At 41.8% G+C, this 24,994-nt stretch overlaps 1 protein-coding gene across 3 annotated transcripts in view; it reads left to right on the forward strand.

Moving 5' to 3' along the window:
• The window catches only part of slc25a42 (solute carrier family 25 member 42), a 49,624-nt gene that overhangs the window by 19,579 nt on the left and 5,051 nt on the right, over positions 1 to 24,994 (forward strand). For 2 of the 3 annotated variants that reach the window (XM_048559617.1, XM_048559616.2), the window contains exons 2-6: positions 8,940 to 9,026; positions 11,125 to 11,236; positions 11,458 to 11,483; positions 18,386 to 18,552; positions 21,145 to 21,261. In XM_048559617.1, coding sequence (XP_048415574.1) covers positions 8,982 to 9,026; positions 11,125 to 11,236; positions 11,458 to 11,483; positions 18,386 to 18,552; positions 21,145 to 21,261 — 467 coding nt within the window. In that variant the 5' untranslated portion in view covers positions 8,940 to 8,981. Of the gene's footprint in view, positions 1 to 5,139; positions 5,229 to 8,939; positions 9,027 to 11,124; positions 11,237 to 11,457; positions 11,484 to 18,385; positions 18,553 to 21,144; positions 21,262 to 24,994 lie in introns of those variants that run through there. The other variant, XM_048559615.1, reaches the window with a different exon arrangement.

Raw genomic sequence — 24,994 nt, forward strand, 5'->3', positions numbered from 1 at the left:
CCCTGTTTTTCAATGCTATACCGTTAGTGGCTTTTGACTTTAAATGACTAGGTCTGAAACTGTCCAAATTCATCTCCAAGTTTACTAATCTTGCCTTACTTAAGCCATTGTGACCAAGAGATGTTTCACTTTATTAAAGCAGCTACATAAATGCAAGTTGTTGTTGAGCCACCCTCCTTTACATTAAGCTGCTAAACCAATATTGTATTTTTTGGTTCATGTGACCCTGTGCACAGGAGAGCAGGAGGTTCTGATGTCTGCTAATCAACAACTTAAACAACATTTTAAGAACTTTTTACTTCACCTGTTTGGTTATGAAGTTTCACTGTGTGAATGCAATTTGATAATATCTCTTGGTTATGAAATGCTTGGAAACTTTGCTGTAATACAAGTATGACATTGCTTTATATACTTTATGTACTAATTTCTGGTTTTGATCTGAGTTTCCAGAAGTGAGATTAGTGACACAAAGTTCAGTGAGGTTTGTTTGTTCAAATTTGCTATTTGCACTACAAGCATATCCCATCCCAGTAGTCATCCTCTAATATTTAACAGCCCAACCAGTCATGCTTGTTTTTGTTGAGTTATCCAGATTCTGTTCAGAGTCCAGAATGCAATGTGTGTCACACTGACTGTTTTATCAGAACAGTATGAAACTTTGGACTGTGTAGTTCTCAGCTAGTGGTAGTACGAGGATTCAAGTATATATCCCATTAGTTGATCTGGCCTGAGATAAGACAAATCTGGAGCAACAGTTTGTTCAGTTTTTGGCTGTGACTACTGCATTACATAAAATTATTAAATGGCATAGCAGAAGTTAGACTGCTTGCCCCATCAGGTCCGTTTCACCATTCAGTGAGATCCTGGCTAATCTGACGCTCAACTCTATTTTCCTGCCTTCTCCTACAATCCTTGATTCACTTAATGATTTTCATAAAACGTCTGAGATAGTGGGAACTGCAGATGCTGGAGAATCCAAGATAATAAATTGTGAGGCTGGATGAAGCGGAGGCTTGGGGACCGCTTTGCAGAACACCTCCGCTCAGTTCGCAACAAACAACTGCACCTCCCAGTCGCAAACCATTTCCATTCCCCCTCCCATTCTTTAGATGACATGTCCATCATGGGCCTCCTGCAGTGCCACAATGATGCCACCCGAAGGTTGCAGGAACAGCAACTCATATTCCACCTGGGAACCCTGCAGCCTAATGGTATCAATGTGGACTTCACCAGTTTCAAAATCTCCCCTTCCCCCACCGCATCCCTAAACCAGCCCAGTTCGTCCCCTCCCCCCACTGCACCACACAACCAGCCCAGCTCCTCCCCTCCACCCACTGCATCCCAAAACCAGTCCAACCTGTCTCTGCCTCCCCAACCTGTTCTTCCTCTCACCCATCCCTTCCTCCCACCCCAAGCCGCACCCCCATCTACCTACTAACCTCATCCCACCTCCTTGACCTGTCCGTCTTCCCTGGACTGACCTATCCCCTCCCTACCTCCCCACCTATACTCTCTCCACCTATCTTCTTTTCTCTCCATCTTCGGTCCGCCTCCCCCCCTCTCCCTATTTATTCCAGAACCCTCACCCATCCCCCTCTCTGATGAAGGGTCTAGGCCCGAAACATCAGCTTTTGAGCTCCTGAGATGCTGCTTGGCCTGCTGTGTTCATCCAGCCTCACATTTTATTATCTTTAATAAAACGCCTGTTTATTTCAGCCTTGAATACAAGCGAAACTCAGCTTTTACAGTCCTCTATGGTAAAGAATTCCACAGGTTTCTCTGTGACAAGAAATTGGTCATTAATTCTGCCTTGAAGGGACAACCACTTACTCTGAGATTCTGCCCTCTACCCATAGGATATGGGAGCAAAATGAGGCCATTCAGCTCATAGAGTCTGCTCTGCCATTTGATCATGGCTGATATGTTTATCAACCCCATTATCCTGCCTTCTTCTGCAACTCTTGATCCCCTTACCTCTGGTCTTCGATTTTCCCATAAGTGAAAACAACCTGTCTGCATTTGCCATGTTAATCTCCCCCAACCCACCACCTTTTTTTTAAGTTTTGAGTATTATATCCATTTAAATAAGGAGCCACTAATATTGCCTTTTACCATTTCTCCCCCCTTGACCATTTTTTGCTTTTTTTTAATGTTTGTACATTTTGATCTTCCTGCCTCATTCTGTCGTTATTTAAATAGTTGCCCTGTAAAGGCACCATATCATTTTACTTTGTATTCCCCATGTATTTCCTTCCTGACACTGCTACCCCTCACCTCCCGCTAGTTTACAACCTCCTCTCCAAAGCTTTTGCGGTGATGTCAAACCAAGACTGTGAAGAAAAAAAATCAGAGTTAATATTTCAGGTCCGGTGACCCTTCCTCAGAACTCGGATCACTGAACTGTTAACATTAACTGATTTCTTTTCTTCACAGATGCTGCCAGATCTGCTGAGCTTTTCCAGCAACTTCTGTTTTTGTTCCTGATTTATATTATCTGTAGTTCTTTTGATTTTTATTTAAATCGGCGACTTATTTGACTCTCAGCACTATTTCAAGCGGGAATAAAAGGGAAATTCCTTCTGATGTTCATGCTTATAGTTATCCCTTAAACAGTCCGAATAAAATACTTTATCTGGCCAATATTGCCAATTGGGGATCTTAGGTTTGCATAAATAGATTGCGGTGTATTTTAGGTTGCAGTAAGTGTATAATTGGCTGTGAAGTGTTCCAGGTTGTGAAAGGTGTGATGAATGTTTTGTCACTCATTCTCTAACTGTGCAATGCTCCTTCATAACTGTAACTGTGTTAACAAAGTGTGGAGCTGGGTGAACACAGCAGGCCAAGCAGCATCTTAGGAGCACAAAAGCTTGATGAAACGTCAACTTTTGTGCTCCTGAGATGCTGCTTGGCCTGCTGTGTTCATCCAGCTCCACACTTTGTTATCTCGGATTCTCCAGCATCTGCAGTTCCCATTATGTCTGCACTGGGGTGTTAATGGTTTGGACTAATGACGCATTTGCAATATTAAGAGGGTATTGCATCTTTCTCATGGGTATGATTCTTTGAAAGAGAAATAAAATCTGAGTGTTCAGAGGTTCGTCTGGAAGCTACAGATCTGTGGCAACCACTGATGCCATTGTAATTGTATCTCATGGAATCTTAGTGCTCAAAGGGCTGTTGCATTCACCTGGTCAAAAGACAGTATAATTTGTAGATTTCAAGTGTTTAACAGAACCAGATATGCAGGTGGAAGCTTAGGCAATGGACATCTGTGTTTCCGTATCCAGGCTTCTGGATGGGATTATAATCCACATTCTCCATTGCATTTGTGACCTAAAAGATGCAAAATCATTATCTTAATGATTTTTTTCCCCACATAATATTTCAAAGCTAATTTCAATTCATGGGATGTATATTCTTTTAAATTTTCTTTGCAGGTTGATTCCTTCTTTCACATACTCCATTTTACACATGCAATATATTTTGTTTAACATTTTCTTTTCTATTAATTTCCCTCTTCTTCCTTTCCCCTTCTTTCAATGACTCCCAACCTCCCCTACTCTACACTCACTGATAGGCTATAGCCTATCAGGGCGAGTATTACCACTCAATGCCTCTTGAGATCTCTGGTCCTCCAGTTCTGGCCTTTTGTACATTTCTCCAACGTTGACAGCCATGATTTCAGTTGCCTACGCATTGGAGCACCTCCCTTAAACCTCCTCAACTCTCGTGCTCCCTCTTAGTCCAAGCCTTTAATGTCATCCTGTCTCCTCAAGCAGCTCAGTGCTATATATTGTTTGATAATGCTCCTGCAGACTAGCCCTAGGATATCATTACCATGTTTGAGGTGCTAGAAAAGCTGGTTGTGATCTTGCCTCGCGTTCTTTAAGGGTGATATGCAGTGAAAATGCACACAAACATAATGTAGCTTCTCTGCTGTTTAAACATACCTGAACCCAGAGACTAGGTCCAACCCGCTGCTATAGCAAAGCAATGGAAGATTCTTGAGCGTAGACATCTGTTTTAAGCTGCACTGGTATATCATTGTTAGAAAACTGAAACTGATTCATGTTGCTCCTTAACTTGCAGTGAGAGTTTATCCCATGAGGTAGTTCACTGAGGAAAGATAATAAAATGTGAGGCTGGATGAACACAGCAGGCCAAGCAGCATCTCAGGAGCACAAAAGCTGACGTTTCGGGCCTAGACCCTTCATCAGTTCACTGAGGAAGTTGTCTTTGTAATAGTAGCATTTCAAGGCATTTGGTTTTAATTTAGTCTGGTGTAAAATGAAGATGGTCGATTTGCAGTTAATCAAACTAGATTAGTAGTTTAGGAACTGAAATCTTTGGTAAATCTTTGCTAATGCTAAAATATATTAATTTGTAAGTAAGTTGCCCATGAAAATGCACAGCTACACATAACAATAACTCCTAAAGTCAATCTCTTATTTGTTCTGAATAAGTTGTTCTTTGAGAAATGCTGCTGTGGCCTGAGGTAATGAGAGTTTAAAAGTCACCTAGGGTTACACATCAATAACTGACCTGAAATGTTCACTGTGTTTCTCTTTCCACACATACAGCTTGACCTGCTGACTATTTTCAGCTTTTTCTCTCTTTTTCCCTCCTCCAATGAAAAAGGATTCAAATATGATACATTGTCCCCAACAATTGATTTGCAATCTCCTAGCCCATTACACCTCCTAGCTGCTGATTTGAGGATCACAAACTTGATATGTTACTAGACTTGCTCACTGCCAAGCTTGTAACATTTTTCTTCCGCAATCTTAAATTTTCTTGTTGAAGTATTTTGAAGGCCATGTGAACTTACGGTCCTGACTGTATCTCAAACAACAGGTGTCTAAATGAGAGGAGAGACTGGGAAATCCTGTTTAATCAATCTATTTGAGATATGAGGTGGTGATACATGATGTGGATCAGAGTAAATTGTCAATGGAAATCTATTTATAGTACAATCGACGAATGATAAGAGGCACATCAAAGGTTATTGTGAAAAATGAAAGCCCGGGATGCGATGGGCAACACACTGGTATGATTAGCAGATTGGCTGACTAACAGGAAGCCGAGGGTAAGTGTAAGTGGGTCTTTTCAATCTGGCAAAATATAATGAATGCTGTGCCTCAGAGATCATGCTGGGGCTTCAAAGTCTACAATTTATATAAATGACTTGGATGAAAAGACTGGAGCGTTGGAGGCTGAAGGGTGACCAGGTGAGAGGCTTTAAAAAAATAGATTAAGTAAATAAAGATGTGGCAAATGGAGTATAACGTGGGGAAAACAGGAAAGTGTGAAATTGTCTCCCAATTGTTGGGAGAATAGAAAAGCATGTTTCTCCGTGATGAGAGATTGCGGAGTTCTAAGATACTGAGGGAACTTGGTGTCTTTTTTCCAAGACTTAGGGAATGTTAGTGTGCAGGTACAGAAGGAAGTAATTAGGAAAGCTAATAGATCTCTGACTTATTTTGACAGAAATTGGATACAAAAGTAGAGAAATTATGATTCAATTCACCAGGGTACTGGTGAACTGCGTCTAGAGTACAGTGTACAGTGTTGGTTATTGTATTTAAGGAAGGATGTAAATGCAGTGGAGGCAGTTCAAAGAAGGATTACAAGTTCAGTTACAGTAAGATTACAGTAAGATCAGCCATGATCTTATTGTGGAGCAGAACCAAGAGGCTGAATGGGCTACTGATTTTGTATATTTGTATGTTAAATTGCAATTTGTGGAAGCTTGCTGTGGGTAGACTGACATTGTATTCCTAATGGACAGCCCCATGTGCATTTTGCATTGCACCTCATTAGCTTTACAAGAATGTGCCAAATTAACTAGTTTCGTTTCCTGTATCAGCTGTTGTTTGGACCTCTGCTTGTGATTGCCATCAATTGGCTGTTGCATTTTACATGCTCCTTTAACGTAGAGCTCAATGTGCTTCATAGTGCATTGTAAAACAAAGTATGCTGCTAAGCCAGAAAAGGAATATTGGGTCAAGTGACCAAAAGCTTGGTCAAAGACTGTAAGTTTGGAGGAGTGCCTCAAAAGAAGAAAGTGACATAAATGCAATGAGTTCCAGACCTTGGAGCCTAGAAATCTGATGGCACAGCCCCCATTGTGAGTGATTAAAATTGGGGATGCTTAAGCCAGAGATAGTGAAATATGTGCCCAGTGTAGTGTCATTAGTTAATGTTTCATATTCAAAGCCAAGTATCACTAGTGGTTGGGTTCAAAGTGCTTGAACTGATTTTGTATTCTTATAGCCAGTGAAGTGGAGACATTTATCCTGCATTTTGACAAGTCTTCTTGCCTCCACCTATCCTTACCTTACTGGCCTGTTTCCACCTACTTTTCTCTGGCCCCCTTTCTTCCATCTGGCACTCTATCTCTAACACTGCATTCTCTCATGGTGTTATGTTTTAGTCATTAGCGGCAAGGTTGGATTTTTCTGGAGCAGTGTTTTATTTTGTTTCTGATATGTTGTGTGACTGCGCACAGGCCAGGCTGCGCAGAGAGAGTGTTTCAACATTATTTCAAAATACTCAATAACTGAACGCATTGGACTTGCAGCATTGACCAGCTGCTGAAAAACATTGACAGCACTGACCCTTGATACAAGTTGGATTGCTTACAAGAATATGTTTGCTTTGAAAGAGGTCAAATTATCAAGTATTAGTGTAGCAAAGGTGAAAAGGAAAATGAATGCTTAAAATTTTAAATAAAAAGCAGAAATTTAATTTCTATGATCAGCACTAAGATTGATGTTGCAGACATTTTGTGCACTTTATTTCTAATTTTTTTTATTCATTGGATGAGGGCTAGGTCCGCATTTATTGCCTATCCCTAATTACACGGAGGGCAGTTGAGGGTCAACCACATTGTGGGTCTGGAGGCACATGCAGGCCAGACGATGTAAAAATGAGAGTTTCCTTCTCTTTGGGACATTAGTGAACTAGATGGGTTTTTTGAACAATCAACAATGGATTCATGGTCACCTTTAGATTCTAATTCCAGATTTTTATTAAATTCAAATTCCACCGTACACCCTGGTGGGATTCCAGGTCCCTGGATCGTTACCAAGTCTCTGAAATGAGTCCATTGGTAATGCCACTAGGTTATCACTCTGTTCTATTTTAAATTACTATTTCATTTTTTTTTGTCTTCGATGCTTCCTTTCTTTCCTGTTTTGTTACCTCAGCTAATTTTTCCCCCTCTTCAGCTGATGCTGTTGACCATTGCTGCATTGTATTTCCAAAAGAATTGGCCGCCCCCCTCGTTAAAGTAATCTGTTTTGTCACATTTATGACTACGTAGGAGTGAATGAGCAGAAGCCCATACTCATTTCAGCTACCTCTGCTGCTCTCTGACCTACATTAATCCAATGCTTTGGAGAGGTTGCAGACAAGAGAAAGTTCATCCCCCACCCCACCTTTATGAATCCTTCCAACATTGTAAAATCCTTCATGACTTCACCCTGCAAACAATCTGTTGCACTGGCAAGAGGCTGTTTATACATTCCCTGCTTTTACGCCACTGCTCATTCACTTGAGCAGTTAAAGGTCTATTTTGTGGAATTCTTTTCTAAAACTCATCAGAACTTCCTTTTTAAAACCTGTATTTGGAAAAGTTTTTGATCAACTGTTTCTGATTACCCTTCCTTTGCCTTTGTAGTGGACTAGTCCCTGCCAAATCTGAAATGCTGGAGGTAGGTACCAGGAATCTGTTTTGAGTTCCCCGAGCGTGTGTTTAAAAGTAATGGGCAATGATATGATTATCCCTGTAAATCTCAAAGAGCTGTTTCAGGCTGAAGCTAAACTCAGCACCAGAAACTGAAACAAATGCAGAAATTGCTGGAGAAATTCAGCAGGTGTGGCGGCATGTATGTGAGAGAAAAAGAGTTAATATATTAGAGTCCGGTGACCCTTTGTCAGAATAAAAATTGAATCTTGTGCAAAAGTCCTGGAAGTCTGTTCTGGAAAGAGAAGAAATTTGTCAATGTGCAAGAGTGGGGCCAGCATGTTTTGACAAGTGCTGGTGACAAAATTAGAGCCTTGCGTTTGCTGCCTGCCTTTCTTGGATTTTTTTTGCATCACTTACGCTGTAGCTTACCAAGACAAAAGGGAGACTGGTGATGACAGTAATGTGAGTTGCTGTGATGTAGGCTGTCACTATTAACTGCACCTTCAACTCATTCACCCTGCTACCTTTATAAGTAGAGAGGGTAGAATGAATAAAATCTCCCACTGATGGTGTGTGCATCAAATATAAGGCTGTGCATGTTTCAATGGGAAATTTAAAATAAGTAGTCGGTAAAAGGATGATCCATTAGCAAAGTCAGAAAGTGAATGATTATGATTGTAGAGAATTTGCTGAAAGTAAAGCTATTATGAGAGAGACTGATCTTGCACATCTCAAGGGGATTTGATTAAAAGTCAGAATGTTACTCTGCTCATGAATCGTTTTATTGGTAAAGCTGGAAGCAAAATATCAGTTGCAGGCTCTGAGCACTTTACATTTAAAAATAATCTTGATATTTGCGTAGAGTTCACAGAAAGACTGTGTCATTGGAGCTTTGTTCTCTAAGATATTTCAAGGATGCTGGGAAGAGAATGTGAGATGTAGATGGCCCAGCTGAGGGCAAAAAAATTAGGAGTACTCTGAATAAAATTTAAAATGCTTCCAAGATTTTGATTTTTCTTTTGCCAGAAGAAAAAGCTCCATCTTCAGAACGTTTTTTTTAAAATGATGTGTGTTTCTTTCAGTCATGTTTTCCAGTGTATGGAGAAGTCCAGTTTGACTTTAACCTGTAACTGAAAGTGCAGGAACAAGTGTCTATCATTAAGCTCTTCATTGTGAAAATGAAGTTTGTATGAGTTCCATTGGTTTATTGGGAGAGATAAATCAGTATTGATCAATTCTTCTTTTGCAGAAGTCCTGTGATCTTTCAACCATTCCTGTGAGGGGGATTGGTATGGAGAATGTTGCGAAAAACTCCCTTGAAACTGCTCCAACTCAGGTAAAAGTAAAAGTGGAGATTGTAGTTGATGATTTGAAGCTGAACAGAGAGATCCTAATGAATAAACTGGCAAGTCTACACTTAGTACTTTACTCAGAATGAAAACATGGGATATAAGGGAAAATGATGATCGTGCATAGATTAGAAACTTGTGTGTTCCCAGTTATTTACAAACCAAAGGATCCTCTTAATGAGCTCATGGGGAAAGGCAGCTCCTGGCATATTGCTAGCCCTTTAAACTTAATGATGTTTATGATTCCCAGTTAGTGTTGTGCACATTAATCTCAACCAAACGTGAAATGGGTATGCTGCAGTGAGTGGTGGGAGTATTACTGATAGACATAGATCTGTTGCTGTGTAACACTCTATCAATGGTGGATATAGATTTGATAGTTACTGGGGAGGAAATTGTGCAACTAACATCCTATTGTACTGTCTGATTTTCTGACCTGTGCAGTGACAGCTGGTGTTAATTCAGATGTTACAGTTGGGTTCAGTGGGCAAAGGAGAGGGACATCAGCTTGTATGAGCCTTAAGTGAGAATAGAACTGCATTTGCTGCAATTTTTTACTTTGGTGAAAAAGTTTTTGACACCCACCATGAATCCTCTCAAGTTAAGAATGAGCGATTCCAAGAACAAGAAGAGAAATAAAAAGAGCTTTGAATGACATCATTATCCTTTTTTTAAACGAGAAAAAGCGTTTAGTAAATTGGGATAGAGAAGGACATGCCTTTTTCTGTGGCATATTAGTCTGTCTATGCTAAATAAGCCGAGTTATAACACTGCATATAAGAATGCCCCATATGTATTACAGTTCATTCTATCAGTGTTTCGTCTGATTCTAGCCACTTGAGGCTATTTTGTATCGTTGTCGGAACATTTTCAACTTGCTTACTTATGTTTTGAAAATCAAGTAACATTTTTCTTTCAAAGCAGTGAGCACCTTAAGTAGTAAATATATTTGCGTCATCATGTCACAAAATCTGAAACTCCTCATGGATTTAACCCTAGCACAAAAGTAATTGGCCATGTATTTGGAGAAGTTCTTTGCGGACAATTTTTTTTACCAGTATACACTCTGAACCTACCTTGTTGTATAGTAGCTAAGATGCGTAATGACTCCCCTTAATGTTTGCCTCTCAAAAACCCAGATAAACTGGCTATTGTCACTTTGCTCTTTGCAGGGTGTTGCCAGATGCTGTATTTCCTTCATTGCACTGGTGGCTACATTTCAAAAGTACAATTTAAAAGCAAATCTTTTGATGGCTTTTCTGCTTTCACTCATACCAACATACTATTTAACTGCAGCCATGTGCTTTGTTACTTGTGTTGCGTCCCACTTTATTTTGCTTCTTGATTAAGTACAGGTTCTGCCTTAGTCGGGATTATCAGTCTTGACAATTGGCTCTCCTCTGTCACTTTGGCTGCAGTGTTTGTTATCTAAAAGATGCACTGCAGCAACTTTCATAAATCTTGTTAGACAACATCTTGCAAATGTACCTCTGCACCACCTAGAAAGACAATGGCAGCAGATGTATGGGGGTATAATCACCTCTGGATTCGTGTCTTAAGTCACACACCATTCTGATATTGCCGTTCTTTCATCATTATTGTGTGAAATTCTTGGAGCTCTTTCCCTAATAGGAATACCTTCATCATGTAGATTTCAATGATTCAAAAAGTTAGCTCACTATGGTATCCACAAAGATGATGAGTGATGGACTGTAATTCCTGGTTGAGATAATGTTCATCCCATGAATGAAAGAAGAACAGCTTTGACAATGTTTGGCAATGCTGAGGGAACTTTCTGTGACCTAATCAGTAGTGTACATATCTTGGGAGTGGTTGAAGAGGCGAGAGGGCAGGGATCCATACTGTGTTTCTAGCCTATGTTTTATGTCCCATGTGATTAGTTTGGTGGAACGGAAGGAGTTTTATTTTGCAATTAACCCATGCTGTGTATGGTGCCTGATTTGGAAATTTTTCTTCCCAAGGTTAAACACTCCTGACTGTGTGGAATGCAAAAATTCACAAATTTATTGAAAGAAATTAAGGGGTTATTGTCCTGATTGAGGTATTTTTGTTTGACTTTCCCAGGATGTGAGAGGGAAGCGACATATCCTTAATTCCCTCATCTCGGGAGCAATCGCTGGAGCTGTTGCAAAGACAGTGGTAGCACCGCTGGATAGAACCAAAATAATATTTCAAGGTAGGAAGAGATGGCCAGAGTGGAATTTGTTGTTTATTGAGGCTGTGCTCTACATTTCCAATAAAATAAAGAGAATATAACAGTGCAAGCTCAATTCCTAACCTAAGAATACTTGATACCTGCATTGAACCTGATGCACGGCTCTGCGTTTATGTTGGTGGAATTGCTGCTCCAACTTTGTCAAGTCTAACTGATGATTATTTTTTCCCCTGCATCCACAGTATCTACAAGAGGATTCTCAGCCAAGGTGAGGTTATTTCTTTTCTTATTTCACTGTGTACACTCTCTGTGCCTCCCCCACTCGACCATCTGTCTGTATATTACACATTATTTGTGCCTTGGTGCTTAGAAGAGGATATAAAGTAAGCCAATCATTAATAATAATGGGAACTGCAGATGCTGGCGAGTCCAAGATAATAAAATGTGAGGCTGGATGAACACAGCAGGCCCAGCAGCATCACAGGAGCACAAAAGCTGACATTTCTGGCCTAGACCCTTCATCAGACAGGGGGATGGGGTGAGGGTTCTGGAATAAATAGGGAGAGGGGGGAGGCGGACCGAAGACGGAGAGAAAAGAAGATAGGTGGGGAGGGGATAGGTCAGTCCAGGGAAGACGGACAGGTCAAGGAGGTGGGATGAGATTAGTAGTTAGGAGATGGAGGTGCGGCTTGGGGTGGGAGGAAGGGATGGGTGAGAGGAAGAACAGGTTAGGGAGGCAGAGACAGGTTGGACTGGTTTTGGGATGCAGTGGGTGGAGGGCAAGAGCTGGGCTGGTTGTGTGGTGCAGTGGGGGAGGGGACGAACTGGGCTGGTTTTGGGATGCGGCGGGGGAAGGGGAGATTTTGAAGCTGGTGAAGTCCACATTGATACCATTGGGCTGCAGGGTTCCCAGGTGGAATATGAGTTGCTGTTCCTGCAACCTTCGGGTGGCATCATTGTGGCACTGCAGGAGGCCCATGATGGACATGTCATCTAAAGAATGAGTGGGGGAGTGGAAATGGTTTGCGACTGGGAGGTGCAGTTGTTTATTGCGAACCGGGCGGAGGTGTTCTGCAAAGCAGTCCCCAAGCCTCCGCTTGGTTTCCCCAAAGTAGAGGAAGCCACACCGGGTACAGTGGATGCAGTATACCACATTGGCAGATGACGCATCATCCTCCGACACTTCAGCCATCTACAATCTGACCCCACCACCCAAGACATTTTTCCATCCCCACCCTTGTCTGCTTTCTGGAGAGACCACTCTCTCCGTGACTCCCTTGTCTGCTCCACACTGCCCTCCAACCCCACCACACCTGGCACCTTCCGCTGCAACCGCAGGAAATGCTACACTTGCCCCCACACCTCCTCCCTCACCCCTATCCCAGACCCCAAGATGACTTTCCACATTAAGCTGAGGTTCACCTGCACATCTGCCAATGTGGTGTACTGCATCCACTGTACCCGGTGTGGCTTCCTCTACAATGGTGAAACCAAGCGGAGGCTTGGGGACCGCTTTGCAGAACACCTGCGCTCAGTTCGCAATAAACAACTGCACCTCCCAGTCGCAAACCATTTCCACACCCCCTCCCATTCTTTAGATGACATGTCCATCATGGGCCTCCTGCAGTGCCACAATGATGCCACCCGAAGGTTGCAGGAACAGCAACTCATATTCGACTTGGGAACCCTGCAGCCCAATGGTATCAATGTGGACTTCACCAGCTTCAAAATCTCCCCTTCCCCCACCGCATCCCAAAACCAGCCCAGTTCGTCCCCTCCCCACACTGCACCACACAACCAGCCCAGCTCTTGCCCTCCACCCACTGCATCCCAAAACCAGTCCAACCTGTCTCTGCCTCCCTAACCTGTTCTTCCTCTCACCCATCCCTTCCTCCCACCCCAAGCCGCATCTCCATCTCCCACCTACTAACCTCATCCCACCTCCTTGACCTGTCCGTCTTCCCTGGACTGACCTATCCCCTCCCTACCTCCCCACCTATACTCTCCTCTCCACCTATCTTCTTTTCTCTCCATCTTCGGTCTGCCTCCCCCTCTCTCCCTATTTATTCCAGAACCCTCACCCCATCCCCCTGTCTGATGAAGGGTCTAGGCCCGAAACGTCAGTTTTTGTGCTCCTGAGATGCTGCTGGGCCTGCTGTGTTCATCCAGCCTCACATTTTATTATCTAAGCCAATCATTAGTTGGCTTCTTCTGACCCCTTTTAAAAACCTGAATGACCTGAAATGTGACTCAAACCAATCCGTTTCCAGTCAATTGGGAACAGGGTAGGCTTTAGGCTGTGGCCTTAAAGAATACACCCAGTGCTTTCAGCAGAATAATGTGTAATATGTTGTACAAAATAACACATCATTAGACAGTTTCACAGGAATATGCATGAAGTTGATAGTTTTTTAAAAACAAATAGAGCTATAAATTTTTGTAAATCTCTCTGGTTAGGCCTCAGATGGAACATTCTGTCCATTCCATTACTTCAGTAAAGATGTCAAAGCCTTGCTCAGGTGACAGAGGAGTGTTGGCTTAATGATTGCAAGGGATGACTTGGTCAATCTTGTGTTCAGGGACTGAAGAACCTGGGATTGTTCTCAGAGCAGAGAAAGTTAAGAAGAGATCCAGTAGAAATGTTCAGAATTATGAAGGGTTTTGATGAGAAGGTGGAGAGAAGAGATGGGAAGTAGCTTTCTATTTCCACTTGCATAAATGTTAAACTCTTACCAAAATATCTAGAAGTAGTGAGAATTTTTTAAGTGAGTTAAGGATAACCTCAAAGCCTGGTGGGTACGTTTTTGATAATAACTTGCCTTTTTTTGAGAAAAGGGAATTAACAATAAGCAAGAAACTAACTGGGGAATGGAACTGCTCTGATTTTTTTTCCCCAAAGACCAAAAAGTTCCTGATTTTAAATATTCAGTCCCATAATCAAAGATTCTTGCATATTGATGGCACTTCCTTGATAGTATTTTTGTAAAACACATGTAAAAATTGATATTATTTGTAAAGCAAATATCAGGACTTGCAGCTAGGTATTGAAAATTGTAAATTAAACATTTCTAATTTAGCTAGGTTTTATCATTACAGTGGCTACATTATATGCAAATTTTAGAATACTTCTGTAAATTATTCTAGGATTTCCTGAGCCTGTGTAAAGCACTGTGTATAAATGCAAGTTATTTTCATTGCGTACCTGTGTACTGCGTCTTTCCACTTGCACTTGGAGGGAATTTCTTAGTTCAGTTAGTGTGAAGTTAATCTTAAAGTTGGTTTATATCATTTGAGCAGAACTATCAACTTTAACGAAGTGGGAATTTCCTGTTTCTGTGTTTGTAGACTGAATATCCATTTGTTTCTATTACGTTTGAAAATGAGTAATTTCCTGGAAGGCATTTTCACCAAATGTGTTTTGAAGAGCACTAATCTGAAGTGCATTGGGATTTGGGATTAAAATTAACAGCCCTTCCAAAGAATTAGCTTAGGTGTGAAGGACTAAATTGCTGCCTTATGTACTGTAAAATGTTTTGGTTGGTGGATCTTCAAGAATGAAAAATCATTCATAGTTTTAAGAGGAATATTGTCCTGCTCTCTTCCATTGCATCCGTCTGTAAATTACCCAAGGGAAGTAACGTGAGATATAAATCTTTGAGCATCCGCAGCTTTAGATGCTTGCATCACCTGACAAAACATTATGTACTCTGCTATCGGTTGCTCTGAAAGTTAGTTGGGCTATAAAAGTTGCAAATAAGTTACAGTTGGGAAATTGGCTTTGTAGCGGTATGTAGGGAAAAATTAGTTTTTACGTATTTCTGGTTCACATTTCAGATGGCTAGTTTGAGGTGTGCTTGTGTGCCAGATGATATAAAGAAAGACAAGCTTTCATTTGAGTAACACCTTTGACTTCAGGATGTCTTAAAACACTTTCCAGTCAAAAACTACTTTTTGAATTGAATTCATTGTTGTAACACAGAAAACCTGCCAATTTGTGCTGAGAAAGCTCCTATAAGCAAATATATTGATACGACTCATAGTTATTTAGAGCACAGAAGGAGGCCATCTGGCCCATGTGTTCATATGACTTCAGCTGTTATCAGGAGAAGTGGCTTTGCACTTTCATGGATCTCACTCTGGGAGTATGGGAGCCATGTGCACCACTGCTGTGGCAGGGGTGAAAACTCTCAAAGGTTGCTGGCACCCAGCGTCTATAGCATGAGCTGTACTGTTAACAGTATTCTCCACTCAACAGAGATAATGGGAACTGCAGATGCTGGAGAATCCGAGATAACAAAGTGTGGAGCTGGATGAACACAGCAGGCCAAGCAGCTTCTGTTGGCATGTTTGTTTACAAGTTTGTACCATCTTGTCTTTGACTAGAAACTCTGCTCCTACCCAAAAGCATGATGCCATGCACTAATAGACTATGTTAAAATAGCACTTGTGCCTTGCATTTAAAGATACCTCACCAGATCACTGTCAAACAGAATTTGACACTTAGCCACGCAGATGTTTAGGCAGATGATCAAAAGCTTACTCAGGGACATTTTTTTGAGAAGTATCATAAACGAGAAAGCAGTGAGGATATGTAGGACGCAAGTTCTTGAGCTAACTTTTAACATTTTGAGGTGGTTTGGATTGTAACAAGCAAAAGCCACAACTAAAGAGGTCTGCCAGCATATTGGCCAACAGTTCACCTTCACTAAAACGCCAGAAAAGAATAACTCTTCGTTTATCACTTTGCTGCCTTTGGGAGTTTGTTGTGTGCAAATGGTTTTGTTTTTCTGCAGAGCACTGTCTGCAATTCAGAAGTAATTTGTTGTCTGTACAGCACTTTGGCATGCCCTGAGGAGATACAAAAGAGCTTTATCAATGCTCATCAGTTCATTCTTCATACAGCACCGTTACTTTGCATGCCCCAAGAGGCTTCGCAAAGAAAATGCAGTTGCTGAATCGTGACAGAGGAAAGTGTCTAAGAGCTTGATCCAAGAAATTTGTTCGGAGTGGATTGATTTTGAGACAGGTTTGCAGAGAATTGAACTGTGGCACTTTGAAAGCTGTGCCATGGGTGAAATGAGAGGCAGGAGATTTGTCTGTGATCAGAGGAGGAAGTCTGTCTTTCCCTCGTGGTTGTGGAGTGGATTGACATGCTTTGAGATTTTTAAAAATTCTATTCGATCCAGTTGCATAGCTGTTATCAGAAGCCATTGCTTTCTGCAGCACTAGGCAATGTCAGTGTTAACTACATTGAGCTCTGGTACTAGGAGTTAGAAGGTCCAATTGTGATGACAAAAAATTGGTTTGACTTCCCTTGAATAAGCTGACTTATATAAAAGACATACATGGCTTTAGAACATCCAGTGAAAGTTAAGTGTAGTCACTGGTGTAATTAAGAAAACACAGGCTGATCTACATGGACCATGATCCTGTGCACAGCAATGTTGCAACAAGTAGATGATACTTTGGTTGAGCAATAAATTTTGACCAGGACTTCAGGAAGAACTCGCTCTGTTTTTTTTTGAAATAGTGGCTATGAATTCCTTTATATCCAGCTTAGTGGATAGGTAGGGCCTTGGTTAATATTTTATTGGAAAGATGCACCTCCTACAGTACAATACAGTCCCATAAGTGTAAACCTGGATTACATGCTCAAGTTTGAGTGATCTAATTAGTGTGTTTAAGATGATGGAAGGATTTGACGTGGTGGGAAAAGAGAATCTATTTCTTGTGAGTAACTAAAAACAAATGGGACACCATCATAAAATTAGGGCTAGACTATTCAGAGGCAAAAATAGGAAGTACTTTGGAGGCTGATGCTGGAAAATTCCTCTCCTCTCCAAATATTTGTGCATGTTGGAACATTTTTGGGAATTTTCCAGGTTATGTTGAAAAGCTTTTTGTTGGCCATAATTGAAGTTGCTATGGTTGTGCCAACATGGTGAGAAGGAGCAAAATTCATGCATGCAGTTGACTGGGGAGGAAACTTCCACACACACCTGCATCAGCGGCTGATAGGTCAAGTGCCAGCTTTGTGAATGTCATCCAAACAGACTCGGGTTAGTTTCAGTGCTGAAGGAATGTTGCACTGTCCTGGGGCTTCATTTTTCAGATGAGACATTTAAACTAAGACCAACTGCCTGTTGAGATTAAAAAGATCCCAAGACACTCTTTGGAAAACCGTGTAGTTCTTGCAGGTGTCCTGACCAACCTGATGTCACCTAAAATAATCGTATAGTGACCTCCATTGTTTCTTGTGGGAATTGCTGTGTATAAATTGTTTTCTCTATTTGTGTACAGCAAGTACTGTGCAGTTCAACAAACATTTTAATTGGTTGCAAGAATTAGTTGTGAAAGGAGTATTTGAAATGTGACTTTTGCACTCTTTCCACACCTTGACCATCTTTTCTATATCTCGTTGATTTCTCTCTCCATTGTACACTTGCACACTCTGTCTACTCTAGCTTACCCATGGATGCACCTTCTCAAAGAGAAATTATGTCACTAAATTAGATTGTTCATCCCACCATATGTGTGCCAACCCTCTGCAGGAACAAATTGTCTCATGCCTCTCCCTTGCCTTGTTCTGAGAGACAACCTTTATAGAGGTTTATAAAATTAATGAGGGGTATAGATAGGGTTAATGGTAGTTGTCTTTTCCCTAGGGTGGAGGATTTCAAGACTAGAGGGCACACTTTTAATGTGAGAGGAGAGAGATTTTTTTAAAAAAAGACATGAGGGCCAAATCTTTTACACAGAGGGTGGTTCATGTATGGAATGAACTTCCTGAGGAAGTGTTGGACGTGGGTTCACTTAATGTTTAAAAGATATTTGGATAAGTACTTGAATAGGAAAGGTTTAGAGGTAAATGGGCCAGGAGCAGGCAGATTGGACTAGTTTAGTTTGGGATTATATTTGGCATGAACTGGTTGGACCACAGGGTCTGTTTCTGTGCTGTCTGACCCTAATGCCCTGTATGTTTTTTTTGGAGTACCCATATTCCCTACCCCTCTCCCTTTCATCAGGCGTGCCTTTTCTCCCCGATACACTTCGTGTCTTCTAAAGTAGGTTGAAATGTTCTGAGGGTGCGAATGGTTTGATGTAGATACAAGTTTTTCTATCTTTGTTTCATACCAACGAATAATTGTTTTGTCTTGACATTTGCCATAGGAAGTTGTGAAGCTGATTTACCAAACCTACCGGATGGATGGTCTCTTCAGCCTTTGGCGGGGTAACTCTGCCACCATGGTCCGAGTTGTTCCTTATGCTGCACTTCAGTTCTGCTCTCATGAACAGTACAAACAGATTCTGGGATCCTACTATGGGACCCACGGAAGGTCAGTACACAGGAGCAGGACTATTGTTGAGGAGTACTTTTTTAGGGAGTGTTGTGCAAGCTTGCAGCATTTGGACCATCCCAGCTCACAAATTGGGCCATTCTCTTAGCCCCATCTCCTTCCCCTTTCTCTAAATTCAATGAATTTAACAACTACAGAATGTAGAAACTGTTTCTGCATGGAACAAATGGCAGTAGATTTATGGCCTTGTCTGGCGTTAGTGTTGGAAGATAGAAATTGTTTCCTGCAAATGTCATAATCTTTGCTTAGAAACTCCCCTTGTCTGGTTTCCTAATGAATCGCTTGTGCTGCCAAATGCCTGGATTAATTAAGTTATATTTGAATGGTAACTTATCCTTCTGACTTCAGTTTAGGATCCCACTGCTAATTTTTATGATTGTACCCTAGCAAGGTAGATACGGTAGAGAGAATAGATTTGGTAGCTGCAGTGACTTGGAATCTTGGGAGGAGAATCGTTACCTAAAAGATACAATACTGGAAGAGAAGAGCATTTTGGATGGGAGAAGGCTTGTTGAATTGTGAGACATCAGCGAGAAAAGGTTTTGCTAGATAATCAGAACTAAAGTGTAATATGTAGAATGAGATTTGACCTGTTTTCTTCTTAACAAAATACTGGAGGAACTCATTGGATCTGACAGCATCTGTGGGGAAAGAAACAGGAGTTCTGAAGAAGAGCTATTGGGCTGAAAGAATTAACTCTTTCTCTGCCCACAGTTGATGCTGGTCCTACTGGGTTTCTGCAGCACTTTATTGGCCATTATTTTGTTTTGCTCCTGCTTCTGAATGGAGATTTCTTGAATACTAATCAGTATCCGTATATTTAATAGCCTTTTATTGGCTCCTAAAACTGTCAACAAATCTGACTCCCCAGTATTTCTGTTTTTGTACCTCTCTTGACCATCATAAATTGCCATGTAAACATTTTCAATTTCGCAAACCACTTGTGATAGTATAGAACATAGAACAGTACAGCACAGCACAGAACAGGCCCTTCAGCCCACGATGTTGTGCCGACCATTGATCCTCATGTATGCACCCTCAAATTTCTGTGACCATATGCATGTCCAGCAGTCTCTTAAATGACCCCAATGACCTTGCTTCCGCAACTGCTGGTAGCAACGCATTCCATGCTCTCACAACTCTGTGTAAAGAACCCGCCTCTGACATCCCCTCTATACTTTCCACCAACCAGCTTAAAACTATGACCCCTCGTGTTAGCCATTTCTGCCCTGGGAAATAGTCTCTGACTATCAACTCTGTCTATGCCTCTCGTATCTGAGGTCAGATATAATGAGACGCGCAGTGACCTCCGCACCTTTACATCGTGCGTTCGATTCTCCGATGGGTCCTACCTTCTGCTGTTGTCTTCATGGACGTGAGATCAAGAAATTGCCTGAAATCCATTGGCCTTCAACATCAAGTGGGGAATCAGCAAAGCGGATGGGATTATAGTCATGTGATGGCGATATTTCCCACTTTGCTCTTGCCATCTCTACCATTATCACAGCACAGTTTTTATTGTCGAACATGCAGACCACAGCTCAGGTTACCATGTTACATAAAGAGCATCAGTGATATCACACCCTTCAGTGGTGCATTGGAATGTCAGCCTTGAATAACTCATTCAAGCACAAGTTTGGGGTTTGAATGTGTGTGCTCTAGCTAAGTAGGATGCAAGAGGTAGCTATCTTGGCTTATAGGTTCTGGTTTCTGAATTGTAATTATGCTAACCAATTTCTTTCAAGTAATGAGTGCTCCTGGGTGTCCTCGTGTCATCGCATTTACGCTCACTTTACAGCCAGTTTCTTCCAATGTTTCAATACAAGAATGTTTTAAAGCAAAGAACACCATTTCCCACTTGCTTAAAAAAAATCATATTTCAAAAAGCAAAATCTTGATTGCAGAACACCCACTTGTTCGGCCTCGGTTGGAATATTATATGCAGTTGTGGGTGCTACACTATGGAAGGATGTGCATACATCGGACAGCGTAGAAGAGATTTACAAAATGGTTCCAGAGATGGGAAGCTTCTGTTGAGGATAGGTTGGAGAAGTTGGGACACCTCCAAGAGAAGAAGGCTAAGAGGAAATTTGGTGGAAGTTTTCAAAATGGTGAAGCACTGGATAGAGAAAATGGGGAGAAACTGTTCTTGTAACAGGATCAAGATTGAGAAAACATATATTTAAAGTGACTTACAAATGTTGCAAGGGTAAAATGACAAAAGCCTTTTCTATACAATGTTTGGTTTGGATGTGGAATGCACTGTCTGAAAGTGTAGTGGAGACAGTTGATTGAAGCATTCAAGAGAGCATTAGATGGTTACTTAAATAGAAACAATTTAATAGGGTATGAGGAAAATATAAGATTAAGACTAAGTCACAATGCTTCTTTGAGATGGTACAGACAAGATGGGACAAATGGCAAACCCCCTGTGCTGTTGGGCAGCACATTCATCTTTCGTGTCCAGCTTTGTGTTGACCACCCATCCATAGTTATGACTGATTTTTTTTTTCTGTCTTTCTCTGCAGATCTTCCACTTTATGATCGTGTCTCTCTCTCTCTCTTTGCCAGACCTTTGCCTCCCCTCCCACGGCTCCTGGCTGGATCAATGGCTGGTATTACAGCCACTACGTTGACATATCCACTAGACTTGGTGCGAGCACGAATGGCTGTAACTCCAAAGGAAATGTACGTATTGAAAGTAGCATCATCAATAATGATTTAAATAAAGCGACCCTCCATAAACTGTACAGAAACTGCTCCCCGCTTAGTCCACTTTTGTCTTTCGTGAAACTGAGCTCATCTAAACCTTGGCCTGTCACCTCATCCACACCGGGCCATACTCCTGCATATTGTCTGTGCTCGCTGACCAAGATTGTTCCCTCAAAGATGTGTACATAAGAAGCCATGCAGCAATTTGAAATAAGGTCTCCTTTGTTGAATACATTTAAGGCTGGGATAAATGGATTTTTTAACATGGAAGGATTTGAGGACTGGCCAGGAAAGCGAAGTTGAAACTCAAGATCAGCCATGATTCTAAGGTTGTTGTGGTTGGTTGGCTCACCGAGCTGGTTTATTGTTCCGCAGATGTTTCAATACCCTGCTGAGTAACATCATCAGCACAACCCGCAAGCAACTCTACTTCCTACGGCGATGCCTCAGGAACTAGGTATTACCCCACAGTGTGAGATACAAACCACCCATCAACAACCCGCAAGCCCGCAAAACAGCAGAAGAAAACGGCTGCAAGGTGGTAAATGTAATGATAAACGACGCACACAACCGGCTCCACAAATACGAAAGAGAAATTACGCGCCAAAAAACTTTATTCCTGGAAGCTACCAATCAAGACTGGACAACGGACCTGGAACAAGCCATCAACATCAGCCAACAGACCACAAGGGCCAAGAAAAGACAGACCCTTCAAGACAAGCTACCACACTTACCCACCAAGACAACAGCACCTGAGCAGACATCTGGATAAGAAACCTCTTTGACAGGTAACTGACAGATACAGAAAAAGCCATTCTAACCCAGGACTTAACTGTAACTACAGAGATGTCAACAAAATGGAATTCCTGGCCATACTGAGGACCAACAACATCAGTGAAGAAACACTTCAAACCATAAGACAGACAGTAATCCCGACACTGACCAGAAGGAGTGAACTCAATGCCCTCAACACATTGAAAAGGCAAGCCCTAGAAGGACTGAGGAAAGTTAAGAACATTGCAATACTACCCACAAACAAAGGGCTCATGACTGTAGTACTAAATAAAAGGGATTACATCTCCAAGAGATAGGCACTGCTAGCTGACGAGAACCCCTACCAGCTGGTACATACTGACCCGGCATCACAACGAGGCAACAAAATCGTCTACACGCTAAAAAGACTCAAACAGACCAGACAGATCGACAAAACAAACTTCTTAAGAATGAAACCTGAAGGAACCAACACACCCTGATTCTACACCCTCCCAAAAGTACACAAATCGGAAGTACCCCTTAGACCCATAGTCTCCCTACCAGGCTCGCCATTTCACCGATTAGCCAAGGAACTACAAAGGAGACTAAGGTACCTGGTCAAAAAGGCACCCCACTCAGTCCAAGAGTTCCTTAACTCCATCAAAGACATAAGGATAGATGACGAGGAGATCATGATGTCATTTGATGCCACTGCCCTATTTACATTAATAGACATACCATTAGCAAGGAAAATAATGACAGCACTAATAGAACAAGAACAAGACCCCAGTGAAACCATCTCCACAGACAATATGCTGAAGCTACTTGACCTACGCCTCACCACCCACTTCACTTTCAACAGCCAAACATACGAACAGATCAATAGGACACCCATGGGATCACCTATCTCCGGACCTCTAGCCGAGGCAGTGATGCAAAGACTGGAAAGGACTGCCCTTCCATTAATCCAACCTAAACTATGGATACGCCACATGGACGGCACCTTTGTCATCATTAAATGGACCCATTAAAGGAGGCACACAAACTAATAAACAATACCTTCACCAGAATCAAATTCACCAGAGAGGAAGAGAAGAGCAAACAGCTCCCGTTCCTGGACGTCATGGTAGAGTGCAAGACAAATGGGAAACTCCAAATGAAAGTACACAGAAGAGATGCGCACACGGACCAGGTACTAAACTTCAACAGTAACCATCCTAACACACACAAACAAAGCTACGTACAAACATTATTTAAATGGGCAACAATACACTGCCGCAGCACAGAACTATGCAAAAAGAAGAAGAATATCTCTTCTGGGCTTTCAAAGATAATGGCTATCCAAAAAACTGGGTCAGAAGATGCCGGCACGAACAACACCAGGAAGATACCACATATCCTGAAACACTCATCATGCTACCTTACATCAGGAACACATCGGAACTAACCACAAGACTTCTGTGACCGTTGGGCATCAGAATGGCACACAAATCCACATCAACCCTACGACAACTGCTCACCTGAACTAAAGACCCACTTCCCACTATGGACAGGACCAATGTCATCTATTAGATTCCTTGCAGTGACTGTGACAAACGCTACATCGGACAATCAGGAAGGAAATTAACAACAAGACTACACGAGCACCAATTGGCCACAAAAAGACATGACCAATACTCACTCATCTCAATCCGCATGGATAAGGAGAACCGACTGGGACAACACCAAGATCCTGGGACAAGCAAAGCAGAGACAGGCATGGGAATTCCTAGAAGCCTGGTACTCCACGAAGAAAGCCATCAACAAACACATAGAACTTTGACCCCATATATACTCCACTACGAAGGAAAACTGGAAGTGAGGCAATCCAGCTCAATGGACTTCAGAGTTTGAAAACCAGGCGGGAAAACACAATGGTGCTTCATCGGAGGCTGCACTGATAACGTTATCCAACAGGGTAATAAAATGTCTGTGGAACAATGAACCAGCTCGGCGAGTGAACCAACCACATCAGCCATGATTTTCCAGCCGCTTTGGATAAAAGGTTGCAAGGCGATCAAGGTTGGGAAATAGATATTCAGTTGTATGTGACCCTTTTGAAAGGTCAGGCAGTAAGGGCAAGGTGATAGGATAACTTTGTTATTATGAGATGGGGTAAGAACAGTAGCAAGGAATAGTCTTGGACTGGATGATATAAAATCCATTATGTCGAGGTACGAGAAAGAAGAGAAAAAGACACTGATGGAAGTAGTCTGTAACAGCATCTGTACTGTAGGACAAAGAATAATCAGGAGGTGGTGAGGGTATGATTGAAAAAAAACATCAGTGCACTAATAGGATAGCAAGAACTGCCAATGCTGGAGTCAGAGATAATAGTGTGGAGCTGGACGAACACAGCAGGGTCAGGCAGCATCAGAGGAGCAGGAATGTTGACATTTCGGGTTGGGACTTCAGATTTCTAAATATGGGTCCTGACCCAAAACGTCAACTTTCCTACTCCTCTGCTGTCTGACCCTGCTGTGTTCCTCCAGCTCCACACTATTATAGCAGTACATTAATAATGGGTACCTTAATCTTGTAGACTGGGAACATCAGATTCACAGAGGAAGAATTCATAGAATATTTGGGACCATTTCCGAAAACAATATATTATAATACAACCAAGGATCCAGCCAGTTTCTGACCTGGTGATGTGTAGTAAGGCAGATTTGATAAATGATCCCCAAGGGAACAGTAACATCACATGGTAGAATTGAGCATTCAGTTTCAGAGTGAGAAACTTGGATCGGACACTTAACAAGGCAGATGTAGATAGTTCCCCTTGTGGCAGATTCTGGGACCAGAGGGCATTATCTTAAATGGGAAACCGCTTACTCAGATTGTGCAGTGGAGGAATTTCTTTAGCGAGTAATGATTCTGTGGAATTCAAGCCTGGTTCATTAAGGATATTCAAAGC

This window comes from Stegostoma tigrinum, chromosome 30 (genome assembly GCF_030684315.1).
Source record: "Stegostoma tigrinum isolate sSteTig4 chromosome 30, sSteTig4.hap1, whole genome shotgun sequence".
NCBI lineage: Eukaryota > Metazoa > Chordata > Chondrichthyes > Orectolobiformes > Stegostomatidae > Stegostoma > Stegostoma tigrinum.